The sequence below is a fragment of the Papilio machaon genome, chromosome 20, assembly GCF_912999745.1.
Source record: "Papilio machaon chromosome 20, ilPapMach1.1, whole genome shotgun sequence".
In the NCBI taxonomy this organism is placed as follows: Eukaryota; Metazoa; Arthropoda; class Insecta; order Lepidoptera; family Papilionidae; genus Papilio; species Papilio machaon.
This window is the reverse complement of record NC_060005.1, coordinates 6,450,841-6,465,263: the sequence shown is the minus strand read 5'-3', so window position 1 is coordinate 6,465,263 and position 14,423 is coordinate 6,450,841. Positions and strand designations below refer to the sequence as shown.

Sequence of the window (14,423 nt, the reverse complement as noted above, 5' to 3'; positions counted from 1 at the left end):
AAGGATAAGAATTTATATTTTAGTTTCTAGGTTTAGGAAAGCAAATATTAGATAATTTAATATTCATACATACCAATGCATATTCTCACTGGAGATTCCATTGTATTCTTTTTAGGTTTTATAAAAGCTCCAACACTGCTGTAATTAACATGGCTGCGCCTGAAACAAATTCATTGAACCTTTAAATTTTTGTGGACTGATTTTCTAACGAGCAAAAGTACTTATGTAAATAAAAAATCATCGATATATATGTATATATATTTTTATATTTCCCTTAATGTTACCGTGGTTTTCCACTGCCAAAACACAGTTACTAAAACATATTTCTATCTCAATTTTTATAAGGATACTGAAAGGGAAGACAATATACAAATTAAAGTGTTTCGTCTTGTACAAATCTCCAATGAAGAGGTCACTACGATAGTCAGTATAAGAAGGTTTATTGCGCGATTCTAGATAGAGTCTGGGAAAATCACAGATTATATAATTGAGTGGAACAATATTGTAAGCATGTCGGAGGGCATTGCTGGTAGTTGTATTGTTTCTCACAATACAACTTCAATTCAAATTCACGCTATCTTAATATAGGGTAGTACAGACAAATAGATGTCTGGTTATTTATGTTGAGTTATGTCTGTAGATTCTGTTTATTTTTTTGTAATTACATTAAATTATGGAATTTATTGATCGTTTTGCATAAAGTTATAAAACATTTATTTATTGAGTTATTTAAAGTAATAAAAGTTTTTTGTAATTTTCACAAATTAACAGGCTATATAAAAAACTAATCTTAATACATGTTTTCTTCTAGCGGAGACAATTATATATTGAACCTGGATTCCAGTAAAACAAATCAAGTTGGATATAAACTGGAACTTCAATATCAACGATACAAATGCTCGTAAGCAGAGCTGGGCATTAACTCGTTAATCCGTTAATCGTTAATTAACGAAGTTAACATTTTGCTTAACGGATTAACTTTTAAGTTAACTTCAAAAAGTGTTAACGCTTTTGTTAACTTCCGTTAAACTCAACCTTCGTTAATAAAAGTCCGTTAATCGTTAAATTAGAAACTTTGAGACGTGCTGTCATTTTGTTTAAATTACGCCCCACGCCACGCTCGTAAGTTCAACTTTGTTGGGCGACTGTCGGCGACTCGAATGGTGAACGAACAAGTTGATAATTGATATTATATGTGAAGTTCGCGTGCAAGTGTATGCATCAGAGCGTCCGGGAAAGACGTGACCAACAGAACAAAATCAAAAAAAGGTTCGAAGTAGTATATTTCATTACGAGTATATAAAAGCATGAGCATGTAATAGCCCACATTCCGAACGCTCTTCGTCCCTGCAATACGCTACTTTCAGAGCAACTGTATTAAAACACTTTTTTACTCGTGCTTTTTCTTTAGCTTTTCTAAACTTGTCTTTCCCAACTGTCAAAATAATGTCTGTTAAAAAGAATAACCAACCACGAAGGTTTTACAAAAAAAAAAAAATCATTGAAGTTTTTATGACTCGTGCAAATGTTTCTAAAAAGAAGCTTCTAATTTGTTACAATATCAGATTTAATGATTTGATTCAATGAATTAAGGTTTCATTTTATTTCATCTCATTAAATTTCATTTTCATTTCATATCAATAAAAATAATCTACTGAAGACTTGGTTGTTTGGGCATAGTTCCCTTTGCCTACCCAGAATGGGTGAAGAAAACAAAAAAAATCTCTGTATTCTTTTACGGTTGGCGCCATTTTCCAAACATTTTAGTAAGTTGAGTTTATTGTGTTTTTATTATTCTATATTATTAAATTGCTTAATTTTTTCGCAACTGTATCAAAAATAGTAGTTTAGTACACGTGCGAAACTGTCATTACAACTTGTTCCAACTGTCAACCCTCACCTTCGGCTGCGCCTCGGCTCGGGTAGACATTTGTTGGAACTCTTTGCAATGTCAGGCTTTCCGCACTCGTAATGAAATATACTATATTGCATTCATATTTGCCTCTAATACTAATGTGTACATTCTATAAATGTATAGTCAAATTACTATTATATTTTAAACAAGTGTCGCCACATAAGTGTGAAATTAGTATGTATAATTTTGGTATGGTTAACTGTTAACGATTAACTTTAACTTGCGTTAAATTTTCGAGAATTTAACGCTTTAACGATTAACGAAGTTAATTTTTTAATTAACGAATTAACGATTAACGAAGTTAACTTTTCGATTAACTGTGCCCACCTGTGCTCGTAAGTATGTTATATTTCGTTCTTTTAGTTCTCGCATTGTTATATTTTGATGTAATTAGTTCTAAAGTAGTTTTTTGCGTCAAATGTATCGCAAGTAGCGCCATCTATCACGCCAATCGTCACTTAGTACTTATGACTAGTTGTAATGAGTCGAACCTGTGACCCGAATGTTCTCATTTTTAACACGGCTTCGAATCTCAACCATAAGTTTGGAACGTTGACTTTTGCTCCTGCGTTATTAAGGTAATGTCGTAGACTAATTTTCTTTGGTAGTTATATTAGGTGTAGAAATTCAGATTTCGTATACTTTAGTAGAAAAAATTAATTTATAAATAACCTTTGTAATTTAGTAGAGTATTTCGAATATTTTTTAGAAGTTTTCATTTGAACAGTGACAATTTCTTTCACTTAAATTTAAAGTTTCGGGATCATTTATAGATTAATAGCTCAAAAAATCTTGAATTCATTTTGTAGACCAAAAACATCTAATTATTATTTGATTAAAAAAAAGTACTTGTTCGCTATTCGACAGTTCAGATTACATTCATTATCGTCGCCTATCGAAAAAAACTGGCACTTAAGAAAAAGAAAAAATTAAAAAGGAATAAAAAAATTAAAAATAAAAGGTACATCTCATCTAACAATAAGATATTTTCGGAGAAGATATGTCTGTGAGTTCCATATATGCCATGACCTTAACAAACAAGTAGAGTAGAATTAGTCACAGTATGTTCATTGACCCACTTTGAGATGCCGAGTGACCGCATATGGCTTTGTTTTTAAATTAACAACTAACGGCAAATCTCTACGAAGTATACTGATTGATGTTCCTTCCAATAAGATGTTTTACGAAAAAATTAGAACGCATTTCTACTCGTATATTTTATGTTACTTCAACTTTCGGAAAAGGTTTTATTTCTTAATATAACTTGTGTTTCTCTCGAGAATTACACATATGTAGGTACATCACGATGTTTTCCTTCACCGTACGAACGTCGGATAAATGTACATATGTAAATCGAAAAACACATTGGTACACGGCGGGATTGGAACCCAGGAGCTGCAGATTACAAGTCAAGTGCTTAATCCCTGAGCCACCGACACTCTTCTTCTTAAAAATTGGTTAATAAAAAAAAACTTTATTTTATCTAATTCTTTTGTTTTACACCTATCATGCCTAAGTATTACGAAGAGCAGTTTACAAAACATATTTAAATTCCAAAAATTATAATTCAAACAATGGAATACATCGAATAATGCTTTATTATTCAACAGTATATACTAATAAAAGTAATTTGAAAGGCATCTCTATAAATATTCGTGTCTCGCAAACATTCCGTGATATATCAAACATTTTAATAGACCCATATCAAATCTGAGCGTTATAAAATCAAAGTTCACGCTACATTACTCTTTATTATCGATTAAAATGTACGTTTTTCAAGCATAACGAGCAATGGAAAGTGAGCTATTGACATTTCAGGATCGCCAGTAGATATCGTGATAGAATGCGCTTGCGCACAGTAAAGTGCATATAGTAGAGAGGTGAAGATCAACAATTTTAAATGTAAATATCTCTACGTCTAAAAGGATTAGCAAATACTTTTTAATATATATTTTTTTTCTTAATTATTTTCAATGATTTGTTTCACCTTTATACTTACTTATATATATTTTGTTATTTTATCATTATTTGTTTCAAATAAGTTTAGTGATGTTATATTTGCGGACGATAGTTCTAATTATTTTTATTTACATATTATAATTTTTATTCTATAAGAGAATTAATTCTTGCAATTGATTAATTCAACAATAAATTATCAATTTTAAGACCGGTTAAAATAGACTCAAATCATAAATATAAAAACACACGCTATAATTCGTCACGTAACACATTCGTACTACAGTACTATGATATGTTATATCAATTGTTTTTTATTTGGCTAATCACATAATATGCAATAGAACAACAATTACGGCTGTCCCATCACTAGTGTCAACGTTACAACAACACGACCCGCACGCTGACCGCATGCTAACGATCTATGCAGCCGTTCACATCACTACGTACAGTCCGAAAGACAAGTTAAAACTTTTTTTTAATATAAAATTTTTACTAATCTTAGGTTTCTGAGACTGAAATTATTATTTTTGGCAAAACATAAACAAAGGGTATGTTCTTGAGTGGTCATCTAGCTCGATAGGCGAACGTGAAACTAATGTACAACAGACTTTAGACCCCTATCGATTACTAAAAAGTTCAACAATCCTTGTCAAACTTTAGCCGTTTTGTCAAGCCTTGTCTTATGTATTGTTTTCTATGTTTACGTAAATATCCCATATTTTTTGACATATTTTCTGTCAAAAGTTGCAAATATGCTTGCAATGCAAGTATGCGTTGACAATTATACAAAAACGCAGGACTCAAGTTAAAAACTTTGTTATGTGCCTCGTTTTGTTGTAGTCAATAAACCAGGCATATTGTAAAAAAGAACATTAATTGAATTGCACTTTCTTGTTGCACTGTACTACGTTGTAACTCAAATCACGAAGTCCGATGGTGTACACACGTCCTACAGACCACGCGGGGCATGCCGCGTCGGGTGACGAAACGAGTCAAGGTTTTAGAAAATTTAAACAGTCACCTTTTTATCTCTGAAACTCTTTAAGTAAACGTTTAATTTACAAAGCGTTGCAATAGTAAATCGCCATTGCTATTATTTCCACCTGTTTATAAAAAGCGCTAATAGATGGCAGCGAGATCGTTAATATTAAATTATTATGAAAAGCGGTAATCACTGCATATTCCTTGTTATAGACGGAGTTCTTACCTTTTCAAACTTTAAAGACTTGTAATGTGATTATAAAATGAAGTTAGTGAAATGTAAAAGAAATGTCATACCAATTTTTAAATTTTAAAATTGAGTATTACATAACGTCAGTTTTCATTACCAAAATAACTGTGAAAAAACATATTATTATCTCTGTCTATGTAGAGTGAGATATAGGATACGTTTTCGTATAAATGTTAAATTCTTACAGTGGAAACCAAAGGTTAGATTCTTGTTTTATATACTGTATGTCTCATAAACCGCACACTAAACTTTAATTATATTGAATGTCTTGGCGATAGTGTTTTGTTATATTTAATACTAAATACCTTTATAAATAGCTTACGAACTGGTTTATTTTACCTTCGAACATGTCGTATTATATCTGTGCAAGTTTTTAATGAGAAGGAAATAGGACTTTAAATATGATCAGTTGCAATTTTACCATTTTGCAAGACCCTACTTTATTAAATATAACCTACTAACTCTTCCCTCCATATATATTTATGATATTAGTTTATTTACATTTAAAAATATAAAGACTTTTACAAAAGTAAGACACACATAATGTTAACACTCGTCACAAACATAAATTTACATTTACCGCAATCTAGAATTAAAATGTTAAATGAAAGTCCCTACTATATGGCTGTAAATTTTTTTAACCACTTACCTAAAGAAATAAAAGAAGAAATAGAATTCATTAAATTTAAACATTTTCTAATAAAGAAATGTTTTAACACTATAGAAGAATACTTTAAAAATTCAAAATAATTTAACCTCTAACTAAACCCTAATAAGAATAGATAGGTAACGTATATTAAATGTATTTCTTTCTTTCTTACTTTCTTTCTAATTTACTAGTATAGTAAATCCTAGTAATAAGTAATTTGTTATTGTATTGTATGTTAAAAAAATTATATGTATAAAAACGACGCCTGGAAAAGGCAAAATGTTCAAATAAATAAATTAAGTTTTATTTATTTTGAAATCGACAACAAAAAAAGCATTGTTTTTTGTTAATGAAATCTATTATATTTTAATATTCCTTTATATTTTTTTACGATTGCCTATTTCAGTTTTTTTTTTAATATTTCGCAAATATTTCAGTGCGAATCGCCAGTTTACATTCATAAGTGAAAAAATCCTACATAGAACCTTTTAAACGTTACTAATCAAAGTAATAAATAGGGTTCTGCAAATTAATCGATTTTTTTGACATCTAAATTCGATTTCCCAATCTAAACATTCAGCGCAACAGTTCATCTTCGTAATATCAGCACTCAAGCGACATTAACGCAACTATTTGTCATTTCGTAGCTAGATGACCTGACGAAAGGCTAGAATAATCGCTTAACTGACCGATGTCTTTGTTTCGAAAACGATTTGTTTGTTTCTCATCTGTCCGTTCATTTATTTCAAAAGAAACGTTTTAAACGCCGATAGCTCAATGGTTAAAAGATAACTTTGAAATATGAGATCGTGTATTCGAATCAGGTTGCACTAATTATAAATCATAAATTAAGTAAGCAATTACTTATTTATATAAAATTGTCAATACGAAATATAAATCAAATAACGCTATCGTCTTTTGAATCGGTGAAGTCGAAAAAAAAAACTTTTTAACATTAATATTTATAAAAATAATAGTACAGTTATTGAAGACAGAGGATTTTGAATAACTTATGGAATCAAATGGGAGGTTTAAATCCGGACTATCTTTTTGCAACAATAAATTTTCACGTGTATAAATATATTGTTATTTCATGTTTTCCAAGAAAAATGATAGGGACACCAATATGTTTTGGTGCATATGTTTCGTGAATGAAAACTCAAAGTTGACTAGGCACGCTCTGTTGCTCACAAATTACATTTTCACTTTTATTTAAATCGTTAACTCGGTAAGAGAAAGTGGCAGACGAAATCTAATAACTTTTTATTACTTTAAAGAGCTAATTATCAAAAAAATATAGTTAGTCGTAAAAGTTATTTATATATTTGAAGTTTAAAGTATTGTAAGACAAGTTACCTCAATGAAATCATAGGTTGATTCGTCTCGTCTCGTCTTCGTCTCTATGTGAAATTAACCGATCTAAAGGTCGAATAAACAATCGGAAAATATGTTCTACTGTTTAACAGCAGGAAGTATTTCAAATAATTTTTGATACGATCTCAAGCATTAAAAATTAATTTCAGCGGTTATTTTGTCTAATTATAAAGTTATTACACGCTAATGTAAAATTAAATAGTTGACAGAAATTATACAGGCGGTTGCAAAAATATGATTATCGTTTCAATATACGTGTTTTTGAGCATCCTGTTGATTTTATGGCAACGGTTTATTTTGCATAAAGATGTATTTTATCAAATAAAAACTATGATTTTAATAAAATTACATCTATTAAAGACTTTTAGAGATATTTCAACTAACGTTAATTAATTTAAAGCCATCGAGCGCCCAAACGAAGAAACTTTGGATAGAGAAATGTATGGTCAAATCGCCGTATTTTCGACTAAAGAATCTTAGGTAGTCCATTGTACAATATTTCTCGGACATCCTGTATATAATTTTAGCAATCATCTGTATCTATTTATAATTTGTTGTATACGTAACATAATGTGGGCGTATTCGCTTCAAGTTACATTATCTGGTGTGTTGTACATTCTAACATTGAAACTCATTAAAAACAGATTAATGTGACTATAGTAACGTGACATATATTGTTGAAGAAAAAAAAATATTTTTAAATTTTAAATTTTTTTATTCATTTTTAATTCACGAAGAATGACGTGTTAATAATTTATTCTTTGACATTAAAGTTTATAATTAAAAATCTGTTTATTATGTGTTGCAATTGAACCCGCTGTTATTCGGCTTTCTTATATTACGATTTTCTGAATTAAATGTGATATATTACCATCTTTCTCCGTACCTGAAAAGAGAAACAACCTTCTTCTCTAATGTCCATATCAATTGAAATATATAATATATAAAATTCTCGTGTCGCAGTGTTTGTGGTTAAACTCCTCCGAAACGGCTTGACCGATTCTCATGAAATTTTGTGAACATATTCAGTAGGTCTGAGAATCGGAGAACATCTATTTTTCATATCGCTATTAAGTATTTTTTTAACTACGCGCGGGGACGGAGTCGCGGGCGACAGCTAGTATTGTATAATAATTAACCCTTCAGGTATAGTCTCTTTTCATTTTTTCAATTTAAGAAATAATGTTGCCCGCGATTCCATTAGCCTGTGTTCTTCTAAACTATGTTCTACATCTATGCCAAATTTCATCAATATTAGTTCATCCATTCTGGAGATACCTTCAAACAAACATCCATCCGTCCATATAAACATTCGCATTTATAATATTAGTAAGTTTAAGAGCTATTTTTCTATATAACTATACGATATCTAATCGTCCGGATAACAAAATGAGCATAAGTAAAAGAAAACAATAGAAGCCACTGACTCCATTGACTCACTGTTTTGTAAAACTATCAAGATGTTCAGATAAAAGGCAATAAAACAAGCACAAACAATAGATTACTAAATAATGTATTTGTAATCGTAACCTCCATACAAATGTACATTTATATATTACAAAATGTAGGAATTTATTTTAATTTAGATTGTATTTAGAATGTGTAAACTAAAAGATTAACAACTGCACTCAGAGTCGGTAGAGATTTAATATGAGAAATCTACACAAAGGGTCTACCTGATAATGACGCATTTAAAATATATATCAACTTTAACTAATGATTGCTAACTTTGTTTTTTTTTTAGTCATGCCTTTTATCGCATGTTATGATATTACACGTTACAATAACTAGCACTTGATTCGGAATTTTGACAAATGACGATTATTGAAACACTAGCTGTCGCCCGCGACTCCTTTCGCGCGGAACTAAAAAAAAAAACCTAATTAGTAGCCTATGTATTCTTCCAAAGTATGTTCTACATCTATGCCAAATTTCAGCAGGCTCCGTTAAGCCGTTCTGGAGATACATACATATATCAGAAAGCATTGTGGTGGTACACATTTATGTCGTAACATGTAACCACGTTGACGTTAATAATATCAATCAGCGGCGGTCAGTGTTAAAACACGTGTTTAAGTAAAAAGTGTAACTATATTTTTTTTGGAATAATAAAGCCGTGCAGATTCTGTACAGTAAAATTAAAAGTAAACCTAAAAGTAAACCTAAAAATAACAGAGATTTTTTTGTGACTGAGTAGTCACTTTTTGCCTTGAAGAGGCATTTACAGCTTCACCGGGCTTGAGGTGGCCGGGCTCAGATAGCGCTTAGCCTAAACCTCGTTTAAGAGTAACTAGGGTTGAGGGCTCCTAAGGAGCCTCGTCTCGGGCTGTTGCTTCGTAACAGAGAAAATTATTGCATTTGTTATTAAACATCGTGAGAAATAACTTTCGAAGCTTCATGTTTATGTAACATAAAGTTTTCACAGATTCAATGAGAAATAAAATATCTGTGTTAAATGATCGAAGTAATAAAATTTAACAGCCGCAATAATATAAATGTAGAAATAATTGCTCATCTGCCAGACTAAAACCAGCATTTTCTCAAATAGTCTTCCGTCTAATCCATTCGAACTTAGAAGCTTTCTCGTAATAGAATTAATTAATGAAATACATTGGTATAAAGAAAGTAAAAGCATTAAATTAATAACGATCTAAACCACTACACTTACTGTATACCTCAAAAAATAAAACAGACAAGGTTAACTCTGTTCTGTGTGTTTTGTCTCTTTGACCGCCGGATATTTTACACGTCAACGTGTTTATAAAAGAGTATGTTTTACCCTTAAATGTGTGTCACCAAAACGGCTTATGTATAAGTTATTTTTTATTTTATTATTATTTATAAGTACTTTGTTATTGATTTGTCAATTTCGCATTTCGGAAGCCTATATAATCATATATCAATAATCATGATTTATGTTAATGTCTAATATCAGTGAGTTTTAAGACATATGTTTAAGCTAAAGTGCAATTAAAATACTATCTAAGTTGTTTATAATTAGACGCTTAATATCTAGTTATAGATGTTTGCAAAAATTTGTAAAATTTGGACGGAATTGTCTATTTGAAACTAGCTATGGTTTTGAGTAGATAAGTCGAAGTCTGATAATCCACATTGATTCCTGAATCCTGATTAGGCGTTGCTTTTACACTTAGAAGGTTACTAAATAAGGTAAAGTAGCTAGGTATCGAATCGTATAAAAAAAGCCTTGCTTATTATATTAGTATAGGATGGCGAGAAATTTCGTTGTAATGTAACAAAACTGCTGACTCTATATAATTACGATAATTATACGTGCATGGATTCATCAACCATAATATCATTATCTACAATAAAGAATTTAGCAGAATTCGCTTGGTTAATTTCATATGCAAAATTATTAAAAACGTGAGCATGCGCATGCGCACGCCAGTCAACTAATAAAACACGTAACAAACTAACAAACTATATAACAGATTAAGTGATCTCTATTGAAAAATTGCATAGTATTTGGAACTAAAATATGGTCTGCGACTCTAGCCTTTTAAGAGCCCCCAGAAAATGTGGTCATTATTGATAAATTAATTTGCTTTTCCATAAAGTAAAAACAGGAATCTTTGTTAAGAAAAATGATTTATGTAGAAAAAAACAAATAAACAAATACGAGCGACACTAGCGCCACTGTTTCAACCATAGATAATAAGAGTAATGTGATTGTTAATAAAACTAATATTATACCTCTAGGCATAGACGTCCTGACCCATTGTGCTTTCGTTAGGTCTCGAATATCGCAGTACAAGTGCTCACTTCCTTATTAGACTCAAGCGCTGCAGCTCCGTTTGTACTTTCCCTTCTACATTTGTCTTTGATTTCGTCATACACCAAGGTTTGTTTTGTAATATGGGTACCAAAGAGTATTAGGCAATGATAGTTTAAGCCGTAAATATAAAAAGTCTTATCATAATATTATATCTAATACTAGCTGTCGCCCGCGACTCCGTCCGCGCGCAGTTAAAAAAAAATGAAAAATAGATGTTGGCCGATTCTCAGACCTACTGAATATGCTCACAAAATTTATCTAAACATCTATTTTTCATTTTGTTTTTTTTTTTAATTGCGCGCGGACGGAGTCGCGGGCTACAGCTAGTTAGATATAAAATTCTCGTGTCACAGTTTTCGTTCCCGTACTTCTCCGAAACGGCTTGACCGATTCTCATGAAATTTTGTGACCATATTCTGTAGTCTGAGAATCGGCCAACATCTATTTTTCATAAACCCCCCCCCCATTTTTTTTTAACTGCGCGCGGACGGAGTCGCGGGCGACAGCTAGTATTCTAATAAAAATGTAATGCATTTCAGTGAAATTAGTAACGGTTAAAATGAAAACACGTTTTATTACAATTAGAGATCCGACACTCAGCCGGCCCTTCCCACCTCCCGTGGATAATTTAATTAGATTTGCGTTCTAATACTTTGGATTATCTGTACAAAAACTGAGATTAAGTAGATTTTCTCTTTACGTAACATTAGTTAATTTAAAAATAAAAATCAATAATCACGACCGGCTTTAAAAGTAAGTAGTAGGAGTGTAGTTCACTAAAAAACTACCCTAAGGGACTTTTTTAGCGTTTAAATAACGCCTCTGAGTGCGACGATGTCATTCGATTCGTCTTCTCTGTTTGTATAGAATTCATTGGTAAGTGATCGTGTGGTATAGGCAGTGTGTCGTGACAGCGAGGAATGGTGCACGAGAAAGCGTAAAGACGAGCACTGGACCGCGACCGCTCAGACGCTGAACAATACCGTATTGTTGGTACACACATGTAAACGTTTTGGATGTAATTAGGACCAGCATACACGGACAGCTTCAAACAGTCAAGTCAGTGGCAGCTTCGACTATCGGCTTACTACTGCTGTCTACTAGTATTTAAAGGTTCTTGAGTGTGAACACATAGGGCTGCCAACTTTCAATAAAGGTGGACCAGAATACTGGCAGCCTGACGCTACTTGTTACATCTTGATTTTTCGAAGAAGGTGAAAAAAATCACCATAAAAACTGATACAATTTGTTTATTCTTTTAACACGTTCACTGCCATCGTCCCACCGAGTGCACATTCGTACGTTAAAGTTGAAACAGCATTGAAAGTCTTAAATTACAACTTTTACTTGATAAAAAAGTAGTACTAATTTGAATAATAATCCGTCCTCATTCTGTCTTTTGTAATGTTTACGAAATGCACTCAATTGCAAGCAATGACCAAATCGATTCTTCGACATGTTAATTCATTACGTAGCACGTAAACTGGTTACCATTATATTCAACTACTAGCTGTCGACCGCGATTTCGTCCGCGCGGAATAAAAAAAAACATAATAAGTAGCCTATGTGTTCTTCCAGACTATGATCTACATCTACGCTAAATTTAACTGAGATCCGTTGAGCCGTTCTTGAGATACCTTCCAACAAACATTAGTAGGAATCAAATTTGCATTTAAAATATCCCTTTTGCAATTATAACTTATGTTTTTGTTTCATTTTTGAAATAGAATTAAAGGGATTATAAAATATAAGTGTCATAATTAAAATATAATAAGTACGTGTAAATAATGCAAACTTTTTTTTTAAATATTACGATTATTTTTTTTAATAATCGAGTTACTTACCTAAATCATTGCATTATCAATTAAACTCATCTGTAACAAAAAAACTAAATTAACAATATAAATTTTTTTTATAATAAAAGGTGACAAACGAAGAAGCGACCATTCGCCAAAATCACGAAGTGACTGTTGCCCATAGACATCTGCATTTGCAATTGCATTGCCTACCTTTAATCGACAGAGGAGGAGACGCGCATAAAGGGGATATTTCCTTTCCTCATACGTCCGCTCCTTACCCAAATTCACCTCCCCATCTCATCACTTCTTTATAAGAAACTTGAGAGCTGTTAAAAACATTTTTAATGATGCAGATTCGAAGCAATGAACTTATTTCTACAGATACAATGTACCAACTTTAAAAAAAAAAACTTTGTAAACATATTTTCATATCTTAAAATTAAACATATTTATTGTAACTGTATAAAATGGGAAGAAGATATAAAAAATTGTCAACAAAGTTATTTTAAAAATGTTTAAAACCTCGCGTGCAATTAATAGAAGGACAATAAACCTGAATATATAAAGATAATAAATGTATCAACTTTATTTTCCTAATATCGAACACAGTTCAAATAACAATACACGTTTAATCAAATGTAAACTCTATTTAATAGAACATAGAATTCTTTTTTGCTATATCAATTAAGTTATATAGAGTCTTGGGTCAGTTGGGGTGAGTGACATTTATTGGAAACCGTAAAGCAAATTGCTATGGAGGCAAACAGTTCATGAAAATGCTAGCTTTCACGTGCTTTTAATAGTAAGGGTAGATTAATAAAAATTAAACGTATACCTACATGACCCCTTTCATTTATTACCTGGATATCTATCTATGAAAACGTATTCATACGAAAATAACTTTGAGCAATTGTTTTTATCTTAGTACTTATTTACTGAATGAATCAAACAAATTTGAAGAGAATTTTTTTTTTGTAATAATCTTCACTAAGCTCCTGTGTCCTTATCAAACGACTCGTAACTGTCCTAAAGAGTCGTGATTTATTACTTAAAAAGTTCCTAAGTGCATTGTAAAATAAAACACATTAGCGGACGACCTTAGTAACCACACAACTTAGTGTGGCAGTCTTACCATGGGTTTCTAAGACTAAAAGCCCCGATTAAAACATGTTGTTTTGTTAAGTATAATGACAGATGACGATATGTTTTATACAGAGATCATGGTCTCAAAAACCAACGGTTAAAGATGAACAAACAGTACATCTCATATCGATTGTTATCTTTACTATAGCCTATTACATCAGTACCGTGTACTGATAAAGAAAATTGTTCATAAACATTTAAAAACAATAATTCTTGTGTTTTCTCAGTGGCTGTAACGAAATTAGTGAGCTTCAGTATACTGTGACCGATACACGCTCGACTGCGGTCGAATCTGATTGTACACTATGCGACACAGCAAAACACAAACTTTGACATTTTAAACTTTATTTCCAGCTGCTTAAGATTCAAATTCATTAGATATAATTCATAACGCAACTCGCAACGCGTACTTAATTATGAAATCGATTGTTGACGATTCTTTTCAAATATTTAGTAAATATCGATTATTTCAATAAAACCAAAAACAAAAGAGATATTTTTGAATGGTTTAGCGCAAGGTTATTGTTCTCAATAATAATATATACAGTCCTAAC

At 31.4% G+C, this 14,423-nt stretch overlaps 1 protein-coding gene across 1 annotated transcript in view; it reads right to left on the bottom strand.

The window, feature by feature from the left end:
• LOC123722158 (probable GPI-anchored adhesin-like protein PGA55) overlaps positions 1–14,423 on the bottom strand; it is a 32,002-nt gene that overhangs the window by 2,284 nt on the left and 15,295 nt on the right. The window contains exon 2 of the mRNA XM_045683029.1: positions 74–159. Within this exon, the coding sequence (XP_045538985.1) occupies positions 74–101 (28 nt within the window). The 5' untranslated portion in view covers positions 102–159. The remainder of the gene's footprint in view (positions 1–73; positions 160–14,423) is intronic.